This window comes from Protobothrops mucrosquamatus, unplaced genomic scaffold (assembly GCF_001527695.2).
Source record: "Protobothrops mucrosquamatus isolate PMUCROS unplaced genomic scaffold, P.Mucros_1.0 scaffold_194, whole genome shotgun sequence".
NCBI classification, from domain to species: Eukaryota; Metazoa; Chordata; class Lepidosauria; order Squamata; family Viperidae; genus Protobothrops; species Protobothrops mucrosquamatus.
In genome coordinates, this window is record NW_015386270.1 from 182,685 (window position 1) to 204,444 (window position 21,760).

At 43.4% G+C, this 21,760-nt stretch overlaps 1 protein-coding gene across 1 annotated transcript in view; it reads left to right on the plus strand.

Annotated features, from left to right (window-relative positions):
• The window catches only part of LOC107295358 (G protein-coupled receptor kinase 5-like), a 65,126-nt gene that overhangs the window by 24,449 nt on the left and 18,917 nt on the right, over positions 1 to 21,760 (plus strand). The window contains exons 2-3 of the mRNA XM_029285879.1: positions 13,264 to 13,359; positions 15,652 to 15,764. Of these exons, the coding sequence (XP_029141712.1) occupies positions 13,264 to 13,359; positions 15,652 to 15,764 (209 nt within the window). The remainder of the gene's footprint in view (positions 1 to 13,263; positions 13,360 to 15,651; positions 15,765 to 21,760) is intronic.

Sequence of the window (21,760 nt, forward strand, 5' to 3'; positions counted from 1 at the left end):
AAAATAGCAGCGACGAAGCCCATTGCTTTGTTCATTTACTAGCATATGAATATTTTTTAATTAGTCGCATCCTCCATCGCAATCACTTTACGAGAGTGCCAACAACAGTCTTTTACAATTCCAAATGAGCTTATAAACCCATAAAGGTAGGTGTGGTTTATTGATCAAGTCTCGTGGCTGAGTTTACATTCAACACAGCATAATAAACATGATATGCCGATTACACTGGCAAGTGAACATTCTGGACTAGGACAAAATTGACGACAGAATGGTTTAAACTAGTTTCTCAGTTTGCATTCCTTTGGCAAACATGACTGGCTGGGGAATTCTGGGAGTTGAAGTCCATGCCTCTTAAAGTTGGCCAGGTTATGAAACTCTGGTTTAAACTTAGGCTGTACATATAGCTAAGGTGACCAACCGTCCTCCTTTAGGGAGGACAGTCCTCCTTTTGTAAGTTCTGTCCTCTCTCGAAAGATGTCCTCCTACATGTCCTCCTTTTCGACATTTGAAGACTAATCTGTAAATCTCCATATTCGATCGATGCCGATCCGATCCGTTGCGTGTGATGTGACGTATTTGTATTTGACATGACGATTCGTCAAGGCTCGGTACAATGAGGCGAGACGCGATTATGAGACGCATGCGCTCCGCACAGGAGAATTGTTTTGAGAGAATGCGCCGCACGCAAGTGACTTTGTTTACTTCTTACCGAAACATGACACGGCACACACACACACATTAGACTCACTTTTTTTCCTTCAATTTATTTGTGTCCTCCTTCTCATTGTAAAAAAGTTGGTCATCTTAATATAGCATCCTTTGCAGGGATGAAAACATGACTATATCTCTGTAAGCCTTTTTAAGGCTTTTGCTGCTGTTCACCTCGGAGCTGATGCCCATGGAGCCCACTCCTGCCCTTCTTGGCATCCCAGATATGAAGAGTAATAGCAAGGGGACACCTGAGTGGGAGAAACATGAGTAATGTGTAGCCTTTGTGGTTCAATCTCTCTGGGTTTTGACTTTAGCCCTCTCGTAGGCAGGAGGCCTTGGCGGCACTTGGAAGCAATCCCTGTTCTTCCCAACCTGAAAGCTTTCGCATGGTCAAGGTTGGATGACAAAGATCTTAAATTTAAGAATTAAATTAAATTTAAAACTAAGCAGGATGGAGATGGAGGGAGCAAAGAGCGCACCGGGAGGAATTGGGGTGTTTTCTATTCCATTAAGTCACCTCCGACGTGCCACGTCCCCATTAGGCTAGTTAACATAGCCATGTCTTCAAGGCCTTTTGGAAGGCCAAAATGGTGGCAGCAGATCAGCCTTTTATTCCTTTAATGAAATATTAGGGGGAAAGTTCTGTATAGTAGTTCTGCCTTTTCATTTGTTTGGGCAGCGCTAACTCAAGAGGTGTGTGGAAATCCTTCTCTTTCCTTCCTTCCTTCCTTCCTTCCTTCCTTCCTTCCTTCTTTCCTTCCTTCCTTCGTTCCTTCCTTCATTGAGTTTGCCAAATTAACCGCAGCATTGATCACTGATAACACTGCTTTATCACTGGGAAGGGAGCCAGGAAACTTCCACAACTATTCCTCTGCCAAGAAGTAAATGTGGGTGTTAGCATTGACGTCCCCAGCAGGCCATTGACACAGACCATTAATCTGCTTTGCTCCAAAGCATGGGGAGAGACGTAAAGAGTCATACACAGATCCTTTTTGCTTGTTATCATTCCATTTTTAACTTCCTTGTCAGAAACAACAACAATGTTGTAAATTCAGCTGTTGAACAGCTTGAAGTTTCTAGGTCTTTACCAAGGGTTCTGTTGTTATTATTCCAACCTAGGTAAACTGTAGGACCTCAGTGATGTACAATGGCATTTGCTGTTGTGTTCACCCTTTCAGCAGCAGTCCACCTGTGAGCTGCTTCCTCAGTTGGGTTTAATTATTACATTAATCATAATCAATAGAAGCCTTGGCTTCTATTAACTGCTTTTGACCGTTTGAATGGGGATGAGGAAGTTAATCTGCAGTATTATGTATAGACAACAGTGCAAAAATCTAGAGACCACTTATTCGCCACAGGGATCTCCCAACTTTAATGGGTTAAAACCCAGATTAGCCTACAGTATTTGAGTTCTCAACCTAGTAAGGTAGTCTTCAACTTTCCACAGTGCATTTAAGGACTGCTTGAAGTTACACCAGCACTGAAAAAAGTGGCATGATCATTTTTCACATTTACACCTGTTGCAGCATCCCCATCGTCAAAATTCAGATGCTTGGCAACTGATTCATCTTTACGGTCCCGGGATCATGCAGTTACTTTTTGCAGCCTTCTGAAAAGCAAAATCAGTGGGGAATCCAGATTCACTTAACAACCATGTTGCTAACTTAACAACTTGCAGTGTCTCACTTATTAACCTCTGTGGCAAGAAAGGTCGTAATATGGGGCAAAATTCACTGAACAAAATTCGCTTAGCACAGGGGTCTTCAAACTTGGCCCTTTTATGACTGGTGGACTTCAACTCCCAGAATTCCTCAGCCAGGCACGCTGGCTGAGGAATTCTGGGAGTTGAAGTCCACCAGTCATAAAAGGGCCAAGTTTGAAGACCCCTGGCTTAGCAACAGCAATTTTGGACTCAGTTTTGGTCATAAGTCAAGGACTCCCTGTATGAACCCCTGTGGTTGATCTCAGTTTTCGGCCTCTCCAGCCAAGAAAGTCTTTTTCGTCAGTTACTTCTCAATCCTGTTAGCCAGGTGAGAATAAGTTAATGATATACCAGGCAGCCTGATAATATTTTCTGGATGCTAAAGCAAAACAACAGATTTCCCTGTCCTGCTATATTTCTTACAATTCTGCAGCCAAGGACATTGGAAGTGTGTATAACTACACATCAGGAAGGTGTGAAATTGGGAAAAGATGCAATACACTGTAGGTGAAAAACTGTATTATCATCAAATCATACTGACAGGAAGAGTTCTTCTTACTAGAGATATTGGAAAATACTCCATTTGCACTAGACAGGACTGGGCGGATGTACAGATATTCTGACTTGGTACAATTCATTTCGTGACCGGTCAAAGTTATAACAGCAGCACTGAAAAAAGAGATTCATGAGCGTTTTTCACACTTAGGACCGCTACAGTAGCCCCATGATCAAAATTCAGATGCTTGAACAACTGACTCAAATTTAGATGGTTGCAGTCTTCCGGGATGATATAATTCCCTTTTGTGACCTCCTGACACGCAAAGTCAATGGAGAAGCCAGATTCAGTTAACAGCCATGTCAGTAACTTAACAACTGCGCTGATCCACTTAATAACTGTGGCAAGAAAAATTGTAAAATGGAGCAAAATTTCACTTAACAAACATCTTACTTAGCAACAGAAATGTTGGGCTCAGTTGTAAGTCAAGGACTACTCGCATATAAAAGTTTTTGTTGTTATAGAAATAGCTAGTGTATATTACTGTGGAAAAGTAAAACGCTGAGGCTGTAATGTTATTATCTTATTCTACTATGCTAAAAAGAGTCAGATTTCAATGCTTTTCTTCTTTTTTCCTCTTTTACCTCACACTTTCTCCTCTTCCCTTTTTTCCTCCCCTAGTTTCCCATTATTTACATTTTCCTTTGCATTTTATATCCTGATAAACTAATAAAAATTTGATGAGCTGTAGAAATGGGTTGGGTTTTTGTTTTGCAATTTGCTTAGTTGTGATTGGTTGAAAAAGCACCGTGGGTTCATCCAGCATGCTCAATCAGACGCAGTAGTAGCTCAGTCCATACAGTCTTGTTGTTGTTGTTAATTGCAAAGTCGTGTACGACCCATCGCGACCCCATGGACAACGTTCCTCCAGGTCTTCCTGTCCTCCACCATCTTCTGGAGTCCATTTAAGTTCATGCCTACTGCTTCAGTGACTCCATCCAGCCACCTCATTCTCTGTCATCCCCTTCTTCTGTTGCCCCCGATCTTTCCTAGCATTAGGCCCTTCTCCAGTGAGTCCTTCCTTCTCATTAGGTGGCCAAAGTATTTGAGTTTCAACTTCAGGATCTGGCCTTCTAAAGAGCAGTCAGGGTTGATCTCTTCCAGGACTGACCGGTTTGATCGCCTTGCAGTCCAAGGGACTCGCAGGAGTCTTCTCCAGCACCAGAGTTCAAAGGCCTCAATTCTTTGTCGCTCAGCCTTTCTGAGGTCTGTTTATTTCAGCGTACACAATTGTCAACACATTGAACATATTGATCCCTACCACTAGCATCTGTGGATGGCTGTGTCCTCCTCTGGGTTAGACCTGTGTTACTCTGAAATTGTGTCTCCCCACCCCCAAAAAAAATTCAATACAAGGAACAGAAAGAGGAAATGGAACCTGGCAGAGATCACCCTGCCCACCCTTCCCCCCCTTTTTTAAAAAAACCCTCAATTTGAAATATGTAAAAGAATGTCCAGACGTCTATGTTCTTATCAAGAATTCTTGCTGACGACAGACATGAGGTAAGAATAGCTCTTAATAAGATCATTATCAGGCTTCTATTAAAGCGGAGGGGCGGAAGGGACCTTGAGGAGATGGGTGGTGGTGGTAAGATTTGGGGGAGGAGAAGAACTCTTTAAAAGTTGGCAAGCCTGGGTCCAGCTATTGTTGCGAGCTAGGAAGAGGAAGTCCAAACGTCCATTGAACAACCTCACCATGCGTAAGTAGAGTTAAGAAAGCCAAAGACTGGGATTTTCCAGCCAAATCCTTTTAGCTCGTGTTACTCCTTTACAGGTTGGAAAATACGGTGATGGGAGGCTTCCAAGCGCTTTTTGGCTGGTCTTAGATTTTTCTTGTTCTTTTTTTTTTTCATCACTGCAAAGCTGACGTAGTGGGTTGTTTTCAATTTCATCTGGCAAAGGAGGCTTGGTTTAATCCAAACTGCAGCTGGAAATCTTTATCCTATTTACACTGATGACTAACCGGCTTTCTTTCGAGAGGGCCAGAATCAAAAGAGAATGAGAATGATCCTGGACATGGTTTGCTTCCAAAAAAGCAAAAAAACCCAAAACGATAGCCCCTTTTACCCAATCAAGACAACCCAGGAAAGAATGCCTGGTATCTGGATATGCACAGCAGGCGGAGAGATAAGCCATGATTTACAAGCCCTAATTACCTGTCTTTGGGGAGTCCACGAAAGTAGTGAACCAGAAGTGGGTTCACAAGTCTTAAAGTGGCCAAGTTTGAGACCCCTTCCCAAGACTAACGCATTCCTTCTGAATCCAGCATTCCAGTGGATACTCTGCACTGGTGTGAGATGCAGTAGCTTTTAGCGAGACAGAACAGGCAGAGGCGCGCAGGACTGTCCTGCGTATTTACTGAAAGGAGCCCATTCCAGCTCTTGACGCTCAGCCTATTCATAAAAGAGGAAGTGAATTGATTCCAACAGGAAGCCTTTGCCCGGCCTATTCCCTGGAGGGCTCCGAATTACAAGGACTCTCCACAAGTTTTGTGAAGGCCTGTGCTGCTCTCAGACCCTATCGGTGGGGTGACGGAGCCATGTGCATTTCGTGGGGTCGGCATTTCCTGCTTGGCTTACCTTGACATCATAAGGCGCTTTCTCTTGGATGGGAAACGTTCGACGGAAGACGTTCTGCCTGGCCAGCCACCAGCTCTGAGCTGTCCTGAGGAGTGCTGATGTCATATCTCCACAGGGATTACTTCATAAGTGAGGCATTTAGGCTGTGAAGGGAGGGGAGCAGGAGGGGGAGCAAGGGAAGAAAATCAAATCCATACATCTCCCGTCTTCTGCACACACACATTCCCCAGCAGTCTCCTCACCACCACCACCACCACCTCCCGCCAAAAAAAGTGAAGGAAAAAAAGCACTTGTCTCAGGCATAAGTGGTAACTAGAGCCTCTGAATCTTTTGAATAATTCTAAGTTTAAAAGATCCAGGGATTTCCATCCCTTCTCTCACACCCAATCCTGAATATTATACTTGAGGGGTTGGTTGCTTTGGTGGTGTTGTTATTTTTTGCAACATTCTGAAAATCCAGAGGATACTGTTTTGAGGTCTGGTGCTTCACTTTTCCCAAAGGCCAAAACCAATGAGTATTCTGCTCTTTGCTAGGACAAGAGAGAATCAAGAAATTCTGGAGATTATATTCCCATTCGGATGCCCTAAGACTGTTCAGTGCTCCTTTGGAATGGTTAGCAGCAAATTCAGCCTCCCTGCATATATTCAGCCTATGGACCAGTGACTTGTTTGGTTTAACTAACAGAAGATTCCAAGGTGGCTAACCCAAGCCTGTTTGTGGGAACAGAGGAATAAATGTAGGTGCTTCCATATCTAGCCTTGGCAATTTAAGTACATCTGACTACATCAAGATACTAAGCTAGAAGCCATACAGGGAAAGTAGAAGAAGATTAAGATGGAGGAGGAGGAGGAGGAGGAAACAGCAAAGCAGATGACTCGACACAGGAAACCAAGTGCAATGACTTTCTATGAATCCTGATTGTTGGCCATCACACTGTTGCTAACCTATGCGAGTCTGGGTTCCAAAATTTCTGAAGGGTCACAGTTTTATTTATTTGTTTGCTTAGCCACCCAAATAAACTGGTCACCTCTCGCATAGGTGGGTGGCATGGTGGCTCAGCGGTTAAGACACTAGATTTGTCTTAGCAGTCCAGGTTCAAGACCCGAGCGCAACTTAAAAGGGTGAGCTCCCGTCTTTGCTCCAGCTCCTGCCAACCTAGCAGTAGATGAATAGGTACCACTTTGGTGGGAAGGTAACAAAGCTCCATGGTGTCATGCTGGCCAGATGACCATGGTAATGTCTTTGGACAGCGCTGTCTCAATGGCCTTGAAACACAGATGAGCACCACGCCCCATAGTTGACAATGACCAGCAGAATAAAAATCTTCAGGACTTCATTTCCCTACTTTCTCACACAGGTGTTTCTGAATGGTATATAATGATTAAATATACGCACACACAAAACCACACCCCACAACATATAACCCTTCTCCTAAGCATAGAAATCGCTGAACAGCTGGTGCAATATATATATATATATATATGAGAATAAATAAATCCTGTATTTCAGGCATTTCCAGTTTGAGGTGTCCCTCAGCAGAGCTACTGAATCCTCTGCGTTGAATATCCCTTCTTGGCAAAATAAACCAGGTGATTCTGGCAGAGGTTCCAGAATCATAACTTCCAACATTGCTTTGGAAGAGGTAATTAGCAATTTTTTTTTTCAGTGCAGACAGATTGCTATGTTCTGTTCCATTCTGGTGCTCTAATGAGTAGACTAAAACACAATGAAGCTGTTGTCTGATCTTCCGCACCTGGCAACCCATGTATCAAGTCTTTGGGCCTGGTTGTGGCTGATGGGTGTTGGAGTCCTAATAAAAGCAGGAGGAAGAGGTGCGGAAGATCTTGTCAGCATGCAGGTTGATTCTCTCACGGGAACAGATATGAGTGATAATTCTCTGCATATGGATTTGATGGCTATTTTTCTTGCCCTCTTCTCTCTCTCTTTTTAAATTATCTGAAAATGGAATTTAACTCTTAGTTTTGCTTCAAGAGCAGGTGATATTAAACACATAGCAGTAGGCTTTTAAAATATGTTGAGTGTTACTCCTTAAAGATAACAGCCGTAAAGATATCAGCATTGATATCTATTTCAGATGACTAAAAGGAGCAAGGAATCTGTCACTCCCAGATGTTGGCCACAATCTGGGGAATTTATCCCTTCTTGGAGAGATACAAATATCTGTTGGGGGGGGCTCAGTTTGCCTAACATTGTTTAAAACCCTTTCCGTTCCCCAAATAAAGGTGAATATGATTTTCATTGGGTTCTCTCATCCCTCGTCAGTCCCTTGTTCTTATTTTTAAGTACTATAAAATATATTATCCCATTTACAACAAAAATATCCCAACGGATTCTATAAGCACAAAGTTCTGTGGAAAAGGTAGAAATCTAACAACCGTTTGAATGCCCGTGAAGATGCATTAAGAGTGATGAAATATGTTCCAAACAAATAAGAGGACACATCTAATAGTTTCAACGATTACTTGCCTACCAAGGCATGGTCTATTATTGAATTTGCCATCTAGCAGAGCAGATGGAAGGAGATTATTACAGGACTTAAAACATGCTGAAGCTGAGCCGAGGTTTTAATATGACTGGATGTACAAAAGGTTTGGTATCCATGTTTGACAGTCTAAAGGGGCACCTGCTAGTTTGATTTGTGGTTTTGTATCTATGATGTATTTTATAATTTTCACAAGAGAAGGAAGGGACTAACAATTAACAACATTATTTTCACTACCTAGAAAAACTTTGGGATTTTTTTTCTATTGTATTCTTGCAATGCAGCTGAGCAAACAGAGTGTTGAAATTAACTAGGGGTGCTTGAATTCCACTGGATGAAATTACATAAAGTCAAGCTAATTTCCTTTGCAAATGGAGGAACAACAGCAATTAGATTCGAAGTCACGATAATAGAGTAAATAGCAAACTGTTGGCTAAGCTTTCACACACATTGACTGTTAAGATTTATAATCAATTCTAATCCATAAAGGAAAGGTTCCACGCGCAGTTGCCAAAAATGTTGGATGCAAAACTACTCCAAAATGTGCTATCTTAGTGCAATGTTTATCATGACAGAAGGCAACATTACCAAACGCACAAGGAACGATCAGATTATTTGCATTTAATTAATTTGATATTTGAAATTCGGGCACTTGGCAGCTGGCATATATTTATGACCGTTGCCCTGTCTCGGGGTCATGTGATCACCATTCCCAGTCAGCTTCCACACAAGCAAAGTCAATGGGGGAAGCCAGATTCACTTAATGACTGCAGGGTTTTGCTTAGCAACTGTGGCAAACAGTCATAACATGAGACACAACAACTGCCTCGCTTAGCAACAGAAATTTGGGACTCAGCTGTGGCTGTACATTGAGGACTATCTGTAGGATGTATGTGAATGTTTTGTGAGTGGCTTCATGCTCTGGGTGGACTATCGTTCCGGGGAATTTCCTAAACTTCAGGCGTCTGCATTGTCCATGCAAGAGCATTGTCTTGGACAAGACGGGAGTCTCCAGACGGCAGCCGATGAGATAAGGAAGCTTGTTGGCCATTAATGGGTGAGACCAGAGGAGGGACGCATTGTCCATGGCGGAAGTGGGAACCACCTTTGGTCTTCAGCTCCAAGAATCGGCTCTGAAAGTGAAGTTCTTCAGCTCTTGGAATTGGTCCAGCAAGGTTACTGAAGGGACATCCTTTATGAAAGGGAAAAGATTTATTACAAGAGCAGGAATGGAGCAGCCCCTCCTGGAGCCTAGAAAACCCTGAGAAAAGTTTAGAAGGTAGTTCCTGAAGCAGCTGCCGTTAGAAGAACAAGCGCTTAAGTGGTTTCTGTTTCCTTCCTCTCTTATTTATTTCATTTGTGTCTGTCCTTTTGTCTAGGAGTCTCATGGTAGCATACGTGGTTTCCTATTCCCCTTTTGTCATCACAACTGTGAGGCTGAGAGAGATAAGGATGAGTCCTAGTGTACCGTGTCAGTTGCATGAGAACAGGGTTATTTCATTTTCAACCATGCCATACATTGGGCTCTCATTGGCGTTGGTTCACCCATTGTGCTAGGTCACGATAGGATTTGTTTGGTGTGGGTTTAGCAGACAGTTGGCAACCAATGGCCCTCCAGATGTCACTGAAGTACTCCAACTCTTCCTTCTAAAGCTGCTGGGAATTGCAGTCATCATCTGCAAGGACACAAATGATGAGTGTGTTGATTGTGTTGTGGAAAGCCAGCCAGTGTAGTCTGAAAAGTATGGTTTATGGCAGTGATGGCGAACCTTTTAGAGACCGAGTGCCCCAAAACCGCCCCGCTCCGCCCTGCCCACTGGGCCACCCACCACCTCCATGGCCTGCCACAGATCACCCAGGCAGCCCAGCAGCACCATGGTGGCTATGCTCTCCGCCCATGCCCCGCAGCATCATCTGCGCGCGACGGGGTGCAATGGCGGAGTCTTGTCCCCGCTGCCCGGCTACTATGTCCTTGACTGTGCTGCTTCGTGTGGGCTGTGCCCAGGGGCGACTCTCCTCTGGGGGGGGCTGCTGGTGAGGAGGGGGCCATGGGAGGAGGCGGGGCTGGGGAGACAGTGCATGTACCCACAGAGAGGGCTCCAAGTGCCGCCTCTGGCACCTGTGCCATAAGTTCGCCACCACTGATTTATAGTGGGATCTGCGTACTCATTTAGGGTGCTTTACTCAACAGACCATCATTTATGAATACGTGAGGCATATTTAGGCAAGGAAAGTCTACCAATATTTCTCTCCCAATTTTTATCTGACCTGATCTTATCGAAGGCTAATAGCATATTAGATGATTAGATGATGATGAGCATTTTGATCCCTGAAGTTGCTTTGAAATATAAGAAGCAGGAAAAAAAGAAGATCTCACCAAAGAATCCAGTGGGAGTTGGGTAATGAGCTTTCCAATCCATATTTGTTTCATTAGATTTATATCAGAATAACAAAATAGAGTTGGAAGGAACCCCATGCTTAGGCAGGAAGCTGATGAAGATTCTTGATTCTCTTCTTACTTGTGGATCAAAATTACTCAGTTAGCAATCTGAGCCATTGCCTCAACCACCAGGACAATATAGAGAGAATCTTCCTTGTAAAATATGAGAGTACTTTCCTAACTGCATTAGTGAGAATAAAAGCACCTTTCCTCAGTTTGTCAAAGCAGCTGCATTCTTTGCAAACAATTAAACGTTTCAAAGGATTTTATTGGTTGTCTATGTAAACGTTTACAGGACTTGTTGCTTTGTTTTTGCCAGCAGTCCAAAAAAAAAAAGTTATCTGTGCGTGGACTTGCACTTCTGGACAATCAGAGAAGCCTTGTTGAGCCTTCCTAAAAATATGGCTACTTGAATATTTGGGGGTAGATTGTTTCACTCATGCCAACACTCACTGCAAGCGCCCTTTTCAAATGCCTTACATAGTCTTAGTTATTATAAGTAGATCAAGATAATATGTATTAAATGCTTGGGATACCTAAACTCTTCCTCCTTCTGTTTGTTATTTGGGGTTAACTTGATTAAGACACTCCTTGAAAAAGAGTATTTCAGGGACCAGGCTTGATTTAACTTCTCTTCCAAGGGGAACCGTGTTTGTGCAATGGGAAATGTCATCTCATGCAGAATCTGTCAGGACAACCTATACAGTGAGATACAATCTTCTATTTCTGTATTGTGCAGAGTGCTGCTTAGCTATCCGCAATAGGCTGGAAGTCTGCTGATACAGGAGGACAAAAATATAAAAGCTTTAACTTGTTACAGAAGTGGAGAGGAATGTTGACAAGCAGCGTAGAGACAAGCAAGAGGTGAAGAGTAGGTTGTATTAGCAAGCCATAGGTTCAAGATGGACCCCTGCGGTTTTCTTCTCACAAATGATCTAATGACTATTTGGTGCCTTCGAAGTATGTTGGAGGCATCTACAAGGAGGATACCAATCGGGGAAGGCTGGTCTAGTATTTTCTGATCCTTGGGATTCTGACCAAGAATGCTGGACCATGAAGACCTTGATCTCATCCAGTAAAGCACTTATGTTCTCATTCAAGCACTCAGAACCATAAGTGCACTCCTGTTTCCATGGCGAAGCAGCCTCTGGAGGTGGAACAATAGCTCGACTATATAGTTCATCACTTTTGAGATCATGCCAAATCATAAGCCTGACTCGGGCATTATTTTAAACCAAGGAGAAATAATATATTGAAAAGCAGTGGGAATTAACACGTCACCTCTGCTTGAAATGGCCATTTATCCAGTTCCAGGACCCTTCATGGGAAGGTCTGGAGGGAAACTCTTCCCCTCATCCGTGATTCAGATAGTTGCACATACTTGATGCCTGTTGCTCTCCAAATCTCATTTGTGCAAATTTCCATGGCTTTACAATGCCTTGGTAAGGCCACACTTGGAATACTGCATCCAGTTTTGGTCACCACGATGTAAAAAAGATGCTGAGACTCTAGAAAGAGTACAGAGAAGAGCAACAAAGATGATCAGGGGACTGGAGGCTAAAGCATATAAGGAACGGTTGCTGGAATTGGGTCTGTCTAGTTTAACGAAGAGAAGGACGATGGGGGACATGATAGCAGTGTTCCAATATCTCAGGGGCTGCCACAAAGAAGAGGGAGTCAAGCTATTCTCCAAAGCGTCTGAAGGCAAGACAAGAAGCAACGGATGGAAACTGATCAAGGAGAGAAGCAATCTAGAACTAAGGAGAAACTTCCTGACAGTTAGAACAATTAACCAGTGGAACAACCTGCCTCCAGAAGCGGTGAATGCTCCAACACTGGAAGTTTTTAAGAAGAAACTGGACAGCCATATGTCTGAAATGGTATAGGGTTTCCTGCCTGAGCAGGGGGTTGGACTCGATGACCTCCAAGGTCCCTTCCAACTTTATTATTATTATTATTATAAAGCTGCCAAGGTGGAGAAACACCATATTAGCCTATTCAGCTAGATAAAATCTGGGAAGAGAATACAGACTGCCTACCCCTTGTTTGAAAGTAGACCTACAAAGAGCTGTAAATTGCAGAGAGCTGGGTGTTTCTACAAATCATCCTCGTGCCAAATTTTTTTTTTTAAAAAAATCTGGCAGATGCCAAGTCCTGTTTAGTCTGTCCAGGCCACCTTTTATGTGTCAGTAAAAATACTTTAAAGGAGCTTGTGGTTATTGCACCTGACAAACAGATTTGTTGAAATGTGTCAGATGATGTAAATTGCTTCTTTGAATTCTCTGGGTTGCTGTTTGACACTCGCAGTCAGTCTTTGCTTTGCACTTAATCATCGAGTTTCGGTTTTTTGAAGGTTTTCTTCCATCGAGGAAGACGGTTTTGTTTTGTTTTTTACTTCACCCTTAAGTTATTTTTGTGCAACCATTTTCCTTTGGGTTCAATTGATCTATGGGAATATAAGGGAGGTTGCAAATTCTAAAGAGATCATTGCACAGTCCAAACCGTCATGATAAGAAATAATCTTTGTTCAGATTATAACTAGGTTAAATAATAGCACTCTACTGAGCAAAAATCACACCAAGATGTTCTTCTCGTTCATGATGGATAGGATTGACTGCTATGGTTGGTATTGTGCTGCACTGCATGAATCAAAGGGAACCAACATCATCCTGGCCGTCCTCAAGGGAAGATAAAACAGAGTCAGAAAATCAACCCATGATAAGCCATTGTATTATTCACGTTCATCATTCTCTCCTCTCTCTGATTCGCAGGAGGTGGAGGGAAACGGAAAGGAAGGAGCAAGAAATGGAGAGAGATCCTCAAGTTCCCCCACATCAGCCAATGCGATGAGCTCCGGAAAGGGTTGGGTAAGTGCAGCATGAGACGGAACCAGTCGGCTCTTGGTGATGAGCATAGCTTCCCTTGCCTCATCAAAGTAGGATTTCATATATCAGTGGTGGCGAACCTATGGCACGCGTGCCAGAGGCGGCACTCAGAGCCCTCTCTGTGGACACGTGCACCATGCCCTGGAGATGGCAACCATCCCTCTTCAACCAGCCGCCTGCTAACTCGCTGAGGTCTCACATGGCCGGATGCATCCCAGTATGGCCGGTTTCCCTCGCCCCCGTCCCGTCCCATCCCTCCTGGCCTCACATGCTCTCCTTTTCCCGGGCACAACCCACTGCATCGCCTCCTCAGCTGTCGGCCGGCCGTCCAGCTCAGAGGCGGTTTCTCTGGACTGCTGGCAATGGGCTGTGGAGCCCCAGAGTGCGCTGGTCGATGGGCTGGCAGGCTGTGGCTGCTGACGGACACTGTCGGCCCCATGCGCTCACTGGCCTCTGTGTGCGGGGGCCAATGGTGTCAGGCAGCAGCCGCCCTGGGCCCTGCCTCGCCTTGCCCTGCGACAATGGCACCCCCACCCTGCCTTGCCTCACCCCTCCTGCCCACCGCCCACCTGCCAGAGACCCCCTGGATCTCCCCCAACCCTGCCCGGCCCCCACAGGCATCCCTCCCCACGAGCAACATCGAGGTGACCACACCCACCTTGGCCACACCCACCCAGTCTGCCATGAGCACAGCCACGCCCATCCAGTGGGTCACACCCACCTGGCACCCGGCAATAAATAAGTGGGTTTTGGGTTGCAGTTTGGGCACTCGGTCTCTAAAAGGTTCGCCATCACTGTCATATATCATCAATTCCCAATGGAAAGCCAAATGGGTTGGTGAACATCCGGACATAGATTGACCTGTAAATGACCCCACGCGAAAAGGTGCCAGGCTTTGAACTTGAAAAATAAAGTGGGATAACAGAGAACTACTGGACTAAAGTCGTTGTGACTTAATGACTGAAGGGGGAGAGGTCTTCCCACTCCTAATGCAACACATAACTGCTGTACTATACTGATCATCAGAGGGAAGTTGGAAATGACTCCCATCATGCTTACCGTGTGATTTTTATGCATCGAATCATCTTCAAGTCATCTCTTTCCAACAACTTCTGAGAGCTTTTTTTTTTTTTTAAAGTGAATCAACATAAAAAGTAATTTAATATCCTTGGTGGTTGTGCGGTCTGATCTCTGACTTCAAGTAAGCTTACTGTTCTCCCAAGTCCTTGCAGACTATTAGAGATTCTTGGGTCTGCCCCCATCTTCTCATACTTCAGTTTGTTCCCAGAAAGAACATGCTGGGATGCAAATGGGAACATGTTCCTACTGCTTGAAAGTATGTTTGCAAAAGAGTCTAAGGGAAAGTTTGTGAAATGGGGAATGTGAAGGAGTTGGGCAAAGGCAGATGGGCAGGACGTGATTGTGATAACCAGATGTGGAAGGCACCATGAGCACCTAAGTGCAAAAAAGAACTGGCCTTCTCAGTACCTGAAAAGCAAGTTGTGAGAATCCAGGTTTTATTTTTCAGGACTGTGAAATGTCCTGGAAAATGTCCTCTTTGTTTGATGCGATTGCTTGAAGAATTTGCGTTTCGGGATCAGCTAAGGCATCATCCCAAAGCTGAACAGTTTTGTAGCTAAACAGACAAACTAGGATTTAGAGTTTCTTTTCTCCTTTCATATGCTCAGAATTCAGGTGTGTAATGATAATTTCCAGCATCATCATCTGTATTCACACATCACACTAAAAAAAATAATGTGGCTTGTTCGTTATGCGCTTATAGAATGAGTCCAGCCGTTGTCATTTTGAAATCATAATTAATGGGTTAGAAGTATTGCTTATTTTAATAATCAATGTTAAGCACACTGTGGTTTAAAACCGTGTTTGAATTAGCACACACCATGGACTTCAAACTCATAACAAGACTTGGTTTCATTGTTTGAGAGACATTCAGATAATTCTGGCTTCAGAGCAAAGCAAATCCAAATCCGAATCTCATGAACTATGATCTGATCTGAAATCTAAAAATAGCCCTCTTCTTTGGGGAATTGTGTGCATCTTTAGCTACAAATATTTACAACCATGCTGGCTGGGAAATTCTGGCAGATGAAGTCCACAAGTCTTCAAGTCGCCAAAGTCAGACACCCCGGCTTTAAAAAATGCCATTCCAATTGGCTGCATTTGAAGTAAGAAGGTCACTCTTGAGAGGCCCATGGCCCAGAACTTGTCTACTTGCAAGTGACAATAATTCCTTCTCCATATCTTCCTTTGTAGAACGAGATTACAGCAGCTTGTGTGACAAGCAACCCATCGGCCGACTGCTTTTTCGACAGTTTTGTGAGACCCGGCTGGAACTCTTACGGTGTATCCACTTCCTGGATGCTGTGGTAAGGCGAACACAGTTTCTGAAGTGTGTCTGGCTCTACTCAGCCAGTCCTTAAGGGACAACGAGGCCCCTTTTGGCAACTCCTATTTAAAGTATCTCCAAACTTTGGAAGGCAATAGATTGATGATGAAATGTCATAACTCAGCAGCAAAGTTGATGGAATCCTTGGTTACTTCGAGTCTGGAAGAGTGACGGGAAAGGATCCTTGACACCAAATGCCACAGTGAGCTAGGTGGACCTGCTGTTTAATTAAATAAATAATGTTCAACCAGGAATGGTTTAGCTGGCTGCAAAATACCCGCCTTACATGCAGTTGGTTGTGGGTTTGATCCTAGGGGTCTCCACTGAAAACAGGTGGGATTTAGTGGCACATGTGAGGACAAAGATCCTTTGCCAAGCACTCTGGAGAGTTTGCTTCAGCTTGATCCTTCATCCTTTGAAACCAGTTGGAAGCTGGAGAATCCATCATGGGTGTTTCTCATGGTAAAATGGCTGTCACCTAAGAAGCTGTTCGTGTCCAGGCCTGCATGAGCCAGTGTGGCTGTTTATCACCAGGCAAAATGATGAAATAATAATAATTAAAAAAAAGCTTAGTAAGAAGGCTGGGATGGAACTGAGGTGCCAAAACATGTATTGGCACTCCCACAAGACTTCAGAATATCTGTTTCCCAGAAGCTATGGCAGTGACACTCAGAAAACACCCACATCACAAGCACATACACATATCTAGGTAAACCACACAGTGCACACTCTGGCATACCTATAAAAATATTCTACAACCTCGTTTATTCTTAAATCTTTCACTTATGACCCCAAGCTTATATCTGAAGCCTATGATTTTATATTTGAGGAACTTCAAGGGGAAAAAATACCTTTCATCTCTGCCCATCATAAAGAGGAGGTGGTCTCTTATGGGGGGCTTGGAATTTCCCATCCATCTTCTCCCAACTAGTTAGCAAACAAGTTAATAACTTTCATGACTTTATTCACACGGCTGCTTTAATAACTACTCTGTGGGAAATCCCTTCCTAGATAGGGATATGTATTTGTAACTTTTTAGTTCCAAAGTAAGCTTTGGAACTTAAAGAGGAAGTACAAAATCAGTCATTCTTTTGAGATATTCTGCTCGCCAAAATTCTGATGGCGACATTTTTAATTTTCTCTGTCTTTTACGAACCTTCTTCCTGTCAGTACTTGATTTTCTCGTAGAGGGAAGGCAACTTTAAAAAAAAATTAAAAAAGAGGGGACGGTGGGGGGGAAAAAAATTCCCAAATTCTTGCCGAGTGACCTCTGGGAGAAGATCAGAAAGGCGGGTGTGTTTTTCAACCCACTCTAAAGTCAACGGTGCAAAAAAATGCCATTGGGATGACGTGTAATTTAAAAGTCAGTGCTTCATCTGAAATACTATCCTGGTGTTTTTGTGGGTTGCAACCCCCACTCCCGTCTTTCTTTTGAAAATTTTGCTAAGCCTGAAAGCATCTTAACCTCAAGCAGAACAAATCATAGCTTAGGGTTTCTTCCATGCGTTTTCCTCTCTCAAGTTCCTTCCTTCCAGTCTCTCCTGAACTAAAGCAAATTTACAATCAGAAATTGATCTGTTTTTTGCTCCTGGGCCAGGAAGCCTTTTCAGATGCTTTTGAAGAAGGAACATCAGCCTCATAAAAGACTCTGTGTTTCTCATTACCAAACTGTTTATGCAATTCAACAGTTGTTCTCCCCTCTCCCTCTCCTTTCCTCTCAATGGAAGGCAGCTTGTGGAACCTTTTTCTTATTTTCATAAGCTCGTTGGATGTGAGTGACAGGAATGCCGATCTGGTCAGCTGGCTGCAAAATGGGAAACACATGCTTGGAAACCAATCCCTCTGTAAGGTTTGGACTCTTTCAGCCAGCAGAAGGCTGAGTGATAAAAAGTCATTGTTTATTTAAATTCGGTTCAGGAACTTGACCAGCCCAGGGGATCTTTTCTCAAGGAAATTAAAACTGGTGAGCATCAAAATGCTTTAAGAGGCGTGTTGAAGGATCCGGAAGGATTTATGCTTTTCATTTTTCAGAGTTCAGCACCCTGTTTTTTTCCCCATTCTTGTTTCCAGGTTAATAGAAATGGATACAGCTACAATTCCAAGAAATCTGTCCCTGGTTTGTTGTTTTGTGTATGTGTGTGTGTGTGTGTGTTTAATCAACCTTTATAGCATGAGAAGCTACCAGAATCGCTTATATAATAGCAAAAGTTGGAAAGCTCTCAGAATTGTGGTCTAAAAAACCCTCCATACAGAGCTGGAAAAATAGACCAAAAAGGCAGGGGAGGTACCAACCAGGTACCAAATGTTAAAATGCTATGGTTGCTTTAATGGAATTGGGCTGCTTTTAGAGGTTCTAGGTGACACCTTTATCTCCAAACTCAACAATCCAGTGGCTTTATCATGCCAAACGAACAACCTTAATATTGTTTACAGCAGGTAGAGATTTTTCTTTGCCTCTTAGGTTTCTTTCGGCACCTTTGAATCAGAGTTGATTCCTGATGACTACCTGGACACGTCCATGTAGTTTTCTTGGCCAGATTTCAGAAGTGGTTTGCCATTGTCTTCTTCCTTGGGTGGAAAGCAAGTGACTGGCCCAAGCTCACTCAGCTGGCTTCATGCCTAAGACAAGAGTAGGCAACAGTTTCTTGGTTTCTAGCCTGGTGCCTTAACCACTAAACCAAACTAACTCTTTCAGTGGTCTAACTAGGACTAAAATTATGGTCTCAGAAAACTTTTGCAGCATAGCACTCTGCAGTCAGCTTTACCATTTCCTACCGGCATTTTCAGTAGCTAGAAGTGCAGAATAGGATTATTCAATTCGCTTTCCTGGAGTTTTTTTCAACAAACAATAGGGAATCATCTGATATGTGTTAGTGCAAGGCAAAATGTCTATGGAAAACGGTCTCAAAGGTGCTTTTTCAAAAGGCAATGGGACTGTTTTTTGTTTTTGTTTTTTTGAGGAAGAAGTTGGTTCACTTCTCATCCAAGAAGCTTCTTAAGTGCAAGTTTAGATTCTTATCCAATAGTGAACAATCTGAACAAGACCAAAATATCTTCAGGCTGATTTAATATAATAGTTGAGTATTGCAGAAATGGTTTTACTGGGTTTAGAATTGTTTCATAAAAAAGCCTTCCAGCTGTAATGTCCTGNTTTTTTGAGGAAGAAGTTGGTTCACTTCTCATCCAAGAAGCTTCTTAAGTGCAAGTTTAGATTCTTATCCAATAGTGAACAATCTGAACAAGACCAAAATATCTTCAGGCTGATTTAATATAATAGTTGAGTATTGCAGAAATGGTTTTACTGGGTTTAGAATTGTTTCATAAAAAAGCCTTCCAGCTGTAATGTCCTGCTTTTTTTCATATGTCCATCTCACATCTGGAAATTGCTGTCTGGGCTCGCCTATTGTCCTTTAGTCATGGTTTCTTGAATAAGCCACAACTGGCTGAATTTACATATATTGCAGATCCATAGATCATAGTCTAAATACATTATTTTTAGGCAACCCCGACTGCTCTTTAGAAGTTTAGAAGGCCAGATCCTGAAGTTGAAATTCAAGTACTTTGGCCACCTAATGAGAAGGGAGGACTCACTGGAGAAGGGCCTAATGCTGGGAAAGATGGAGGGCAAGAGAAGAATGGGACTGCAGAGAATGAGGTGGATGGATGGAGTCACTGAAGCAGTAGGCGTGAGCTTAAATGGACTCCAGAAGATGGTAGAGGACAAGAAGGCCTGGAGGAACATTGTCCATAGGGTCACGATGGGTCGGACATGACTTTGCAACTAACAACAACAAAGCATGATAATCTCAAACCAAACAAATCACACTGTATGAACTCACTGTGTTCATAGAGAGCAGTGCTAGGTCTGAAGTTGGTGGCGGATTTAACAGGATGCCATCTTAGATGCCTCCCATCTCAACATCCAACAGCACAAAGACTTGTCATGTTACCAGAGATTGCCATGTTTATTTTGACATCTGCCATTGTGTGTTTGAATTTAACCCATAATGCACTGGACTTATAAGTTTGAACCCATTGCAGTTAGGAAAATAAAACTGGCAGAATAACTGGGTGCTGCTAGAAGAAGAATTTTACAGGTATCATCAGCAATGGAGGCTCCGGTCTGTATCCAGACACACCTGTAATAGGATGCCAGAGGCATTGTTTATAGCTTGCCCAGAAATCATTGGTGCTCCATCTTTTATGGTCTTACTGAAGGCAGTTTCAATGTGTTCTTAGTTAATAAATTTTCTGCCATGATAGGGTGTTTTATCTTTTCATCAGATTTTAGCTTTTATCTGCTGCTGTTTCCAATTCCTTTCTTTGATGATGATGTCGGAATGTTATTTTATATCAGAAGCGTGCCATTGTTCTTTTAATTTGTGCCCTGCTTTGTTTGCCCTTGGGGCAGGGGAACAGGTTAAAAATAATTAATTTGATGGGTGGGCTGATAGATCCATCTCCTTGTACTTCCTGCTGTTTTGTTTTGTTTTTGTTTTTGTATGTGTTCACTCACTGGCCAGGCTTCATCCATCACCAAGTTACTTGTGTATGCATACAAGTTCCCAATCCTGTGGCAGATTTGGGGGTCTTCTAGCAAATCATTATCCCATGATTAATTTGTGACTCAAAAGCGCAGGGTGTTTAACCACCCAGCCTTAGGCTTTTTCCATTCTTCTCCCTTCCTCAAAGTCTCCCCAGACCCAGGTTTCTTCTCCTGCTTCTCCAGCAGCTGAGAGTCTTGTACAGTAGCAATATGGAGGAGCGTTCCTCAAGCACCCATGTAACTGGTGATCCTCCAGCTACTTCTCTAGGGAATTGTTGTACATGCTTTCCCATTCGTTTCTCAACAAAAACACAGATGTCACTTGAGCCTGGAGAGTAGCAATGACCTGCAAGTCATCCCAGTGACATGGACCTTCTAATTTGGATCTTCCTGTTTTTAAGAACATTGGAGGGGCGTTAGGGCAATGTATTAAAGGCAGAGGGGAAAAGAAATTCACCTGTATCCACCTGCTTTGATTGGCCACTTGAGGTCCACCTCCCTTCTCTTGCGGTTGAAAGCACTTTCATACTTGACGTTATCGCCATGGTCTGCTGAAATGGGTTCCCGTCTGCTGCATGCTTGGCCAATTTACCTGCCTCTCCCCCCCCTCCCCCCACTATTGGGATGAGATGAGGAGTCTTGTTTCTCTTTGGTTGCTTAGCAGCAAACCCTGTTCCAAAACAATGGGGAGGGAATCTGTGGGTCAGATTTTTTAATAGCAGCAATGTGTGCTCTTCTCCACTGTCAGGCAAACAGCTTGTGGTCCTGTGGAAATAAGCCAGGAAAGGGAGGGAGGGGACACTAGAGAGACCAAAAGAATGTGGGAGGGGAGGGGCTAAAGGGAATCACAGACAGGGACTTTAAGCTTGAATCCAGAAGCAGAGTTGAATGCAGGACCACACTTTTGGCTTCAGGTTTCAGTTCCAGGAGTTCCCTTTAGAAGTCCACACTGGGAGATGCAAAAATCCTTGCTTAGTTCTTGGTAGGGTTGAGTACGAAGCATTTCTTCATCCCTACAGTAGCATCGGTGCACAGATTATAATACTTTACCATTCTATCATAAGAACCTCAAGTTCCTTATTTTTCCCCACATTTAGCTCCCACAATCCAGCCTAACAGAACATAGTCATTTTGCCTACAGTTTTGAGTGGGATGTGAGCCTGCTAGAATGTCCACAGGTCCTGGTCACTCTTCAGTCTTGTCCTGGATCAGCTCTGAGCTAGATGAGGACGTGTATCTTGAAATTCCCAGACATTTGCAATTTGACTATTTCAGACTCAGGCTAAGGAAATGGTAAAGGTCCATTCTTGAGGCCATACTTGGTCTTGGAGGACGTTGGGTGTTCATTCCTTAGCATCTTCAGATGCCTTGGATCCTTAAGGACCTCACCCATCTTTGCTGAGCTTGAAAAAGTAAGCAGGATGAGATCT